Here is a 3,132-nt window from a genome sequence, read left to right as displayed (position 1 = left end):
AGTGGCACAAATAATTTGTTTGGCATCTTATTGAAGAACAGCTGATTGTTCTGTAAATAGTTTGAAATGGTTATTTAAAAAAATCAAGGTAAAAGGTAAATGGATGCAAATAACTTTGTTTGTTGTTTGCAAAACTTGTGCAAAAGTTGTATGTATGCAAGTGTATCTATAACTTGTACATATGTTTCTTGTGTAAGTGTAAATTTATCTGTGGTATTGTGTAAATACTCACACTATTGTGTACTTCAAACACGTGGAGAGATGCCAAACTGCCTTTCATCGTTTTTGTAACAATGACAATAAAGAGTTATTCTATTCTATTCTATCTGAAAGACGAGACAAATCAGACAAAACAAGTCTGAACGCTGAAGCCCCTGAGAAACAAACAGGAAGACAGAGAGTAGCAGCGCCCTCTGAAGGATAGAGGACACACTGCAGGGAGGGACACGGCTGCTGCTTTGAGAAGAAAAAACTTTATTTCATTAATCACAGGATTTGTACGAGCGCTCAAAGCGTTAACCACTCAGGTGTGGGGACACCAACCAGAAGCTAAGAACAGAGAAGTCTACCTGATCCGAGGTGTGCAACAAGTTACCCTACATTAACAATCATTCAGTGGATGCTACAGTGGGGCTGTTAAACATGAGGGTGCGGGGCTTCATTTAGCCACATGATTCGACATAGTTTTCAGGGAAGTAGCCCTGTCTGCCGTTCAGGACGCCCTGATACCAGCCGTCCTCATGGCGCTGAGTCAGGTAGATGATGTCATCCTCAGTGAAGGACAGCTCATCGGGCTTCACAGCCTCATAGCTGTACAGCGCCCTCACTGGACACAAAAAGGAATTGCAGTTAGACAAGCCACAGACTGTAGGAATGATGTCATCACAGCAAACTGTGATGTCACCTCAGTACCTTTCTCAATGTAATCTGGAGGGGCGTTGGTGTCGTAATCCACCGGAGGTGGGAGGGGCGGTATATCATCAAACCTCGCCATATCATCCAATGAGAGCGGAGGAGGTGGGGCTGGGATCTCCAGATCTACGAGGGTGAGGAGGCAGGTGCGTATTAATGTTCTAATTCTACAAAAGCACTACCTCTAAGAGTACGGCATGCTGGCAGCAGAGTTCTCGTCTTACCCAGGTGTTCGAGACGAGCAGGTAAGCAGAGCCGAGATGAAGAGGAGGAAAGACGAGGTGGAGCACAGGGGGGAGGATAGGGGGGAGGTGGGGGAATCATGACTGACAGACAGAAAAAAGTATGATGAAGGCGTGATCGTCTGAGACCACAGGCAGTACCAAAGATGGACGCCGTTACAATGACATCAGCCATCAGTTAGTCAAGTCCTGCTCTGAAGCCTCAAAGGGCGGGTCTGAGTGTGAAACTGCAGCCTCATTGGCTAATGATATGTAAACTGTAATTTGTTAGCCAGTTCAGTGCCCGAACAGTCGATGACAGAAGTAAAGAAACGGTGTCGCCCCCTGATGGCCATTAAAAACAATGCAGCTATAAGGCGCTTTAGCTACGTCCATCTTTCACACTGTCGCTGATCAGGACCACGACAGATTCCTAATAAAGTTTGGATTGAAATGAATAGTGGGCAAATAAAGGCCTGGAACTCCTGGAACATTATTAAGGAACATTTATGGCCCTGAAAGATATTCAAGAACCCTTTCAAGGACCTCATGACTTCTCAGACCTGTAGCTCCCCGACTTTGTGCTTACGTGATTGGACAGTAGGCAGGAACAGAGAGCGGGTATAGCGGCAGCGAGAGGCGGGGCCTGAGCGGACCCTCAGAGAGAGAGAGCGAGTGGCTGGGGGTGAGTGACGGCGGTGACTCCTCCTGGATGGGAGGGTCACTGCAAAAGAACCACAGAAAAAGAAAAGACTGGAGAAAAACAAAGCAAAGGAAGGCTGACAAAAAGCACCACAGAAGAAGAAAGGGCTTCTTAAACTGCACATTTTTGGAATGGAAGCTTTCTGGCGTCTTTTAAAATACCAGATTTGTGAATGATTCGGACTGTCCATGTATCACACAGGAAGTGTGTTCACTGATTTATTCTTCACCTGAACCTTCTCAGAGAATCTTGAGACTTATCGGTGAGTCGAGGAAAGCTGATTTTAGAAAATCAAACTGCACATGCACCAGTGGTTCATTCATCTTCACAGTAAAAGTTGTTGCATATGCATAATATCAGACTTTCAAAGGCTCCAAACTGGGTTAAACTGCACAATTGTTAAATGTTTCAGTCTCTTTATACAGGAAACGCACACACAGTTCAATATTAAAAATGCTACCGTCTATCTCCTGGTCAGGTGGGGGTGGAGGGGGTGGGGCCAGCAGGTCTGCGGTGTCACCGGGCAACGGAGGGAAGCTGTCGTCTTCAGAAAGAGGAAGAGGAGGAGGCAGAGAGGCACAAGGAAAACTGTTTTCTTCCACCACTGAGGACAGGGAGGAAACGAGATGTCATCATGATGTCACACAGTTTGATCAGGGTTACAGTGCGATGTGAATAAGAATGGTTTAACTCAGGGGTCGGCAATCCTGGGCACGTGCCACAGTTGGCACACGAAGGGTTAACTGATGGCACGACCATAGCTGGACTGGCAATCGGGCATTTGCTCGGTGGGCCGATGATTTTCTTTTTTTTGTAACGGTATAAACAACGAAAGGTGGTGGATTGGCCAGATGCTGGTCTGTGTGTAAAAATGACTCAGTTGTTTGGTGGTGGCTATGGCGGTGCTTCCACAGATTCAGTAACATTAGCAAGTGGTGGAGGCCAGCAGGTGGATGAGAGAAAGGGGAGGCAAGAGGGGAGGCAGGAGGAGAGACCTGAGGCGGCCGCCGGTCTGAGTGTCAGGTGAACTGAACATCAGGTAAGAAGTTATGACCTGCAGTCTATCTGGGTCAGATATAAACCAAGTTTAGCTGGAGTTTATTTTCGTTGTGCTGACTTTTTACAGCCAGGTGGGGCATTAACAGGGAGAGGGGGGCACAAAGAAATACTTTCTTATTCTCATTTAAAATGTCTTGCTGTTATTAAATAATTATCTGAAGCTTAAAACCAAGGTTTCTATCTGATGTAAAATGTATAGAAATCATACATATACCAACAAGACTGTACATCACTGTC

The 3,132-nt window shown here is 46.0% G+C and overlaps 1 protein-coding gene across 2 annotated transcripts in view; it reads right to left on the bottom strand.

Annotated features, from left to right (window-relative positions):
- Positions 1 to 454: 454 nt before the first annotated feature.
- Positions 455 to 3,132, bottom strand: part of abi3a (ABI family, member 3a) — a 14,297-nt gene continuing 11,619 nt past the window's right edge. Inside the window, exons 8-12 of one of the 2 annotated variants that reach the window (XM_005753002.2) lie at positions 2,297 to 2,440; positions 1,723 to 1,857; positions 1,137 to 1,238; positions 913 to 1,038; positions 455 to 826 (exon numbers count right to left, since the gene is read on the bottom strand). In XM_005753002.2, the coding sequence (XP_005753059.1) occupies positions 663 to 826; positions 913 to 1,038; positions 1,137 to 1,238; positions 1,723 to 1,857; positions 2,297 to 2,440 (671 nt within the window). In that variant the 3' untranslated portion in view covers positions 455 to 662. The remainder of the gene's footprint in view (positions 827 to 912; positions 1,039 to 1,136; positions 1,239 to 1,722; positions 1,858 to 2,296; positions 2,441 to 3,132) is intronic. The other variant, XM_005753003.2, reaches the window with a different exon arrangement.

Source organism: Pundamilia nyererei, unplaced genomic scaffold, assembly GCF_000239375.1.
Source record: "Pundamilia nyererei isolate P.nyererei 1_Seehausen unplaced genomic scaffold, PunNye1.0 scaffold00394, whole genome shotgun sequence".
In the NCBI taxonomy this organism is placed as follows: domain Eukaryota; kingdom Metazoa; phylum Chordata; class Actinopteri; order Cichliformes; family Cichlidae; genus Pundamilia; species Pundamilia nyererei.
Note: the sequence above shows the minus strand (reverse complement) of the source record. Positions and strands in the feature narration are given on the sequence as shown.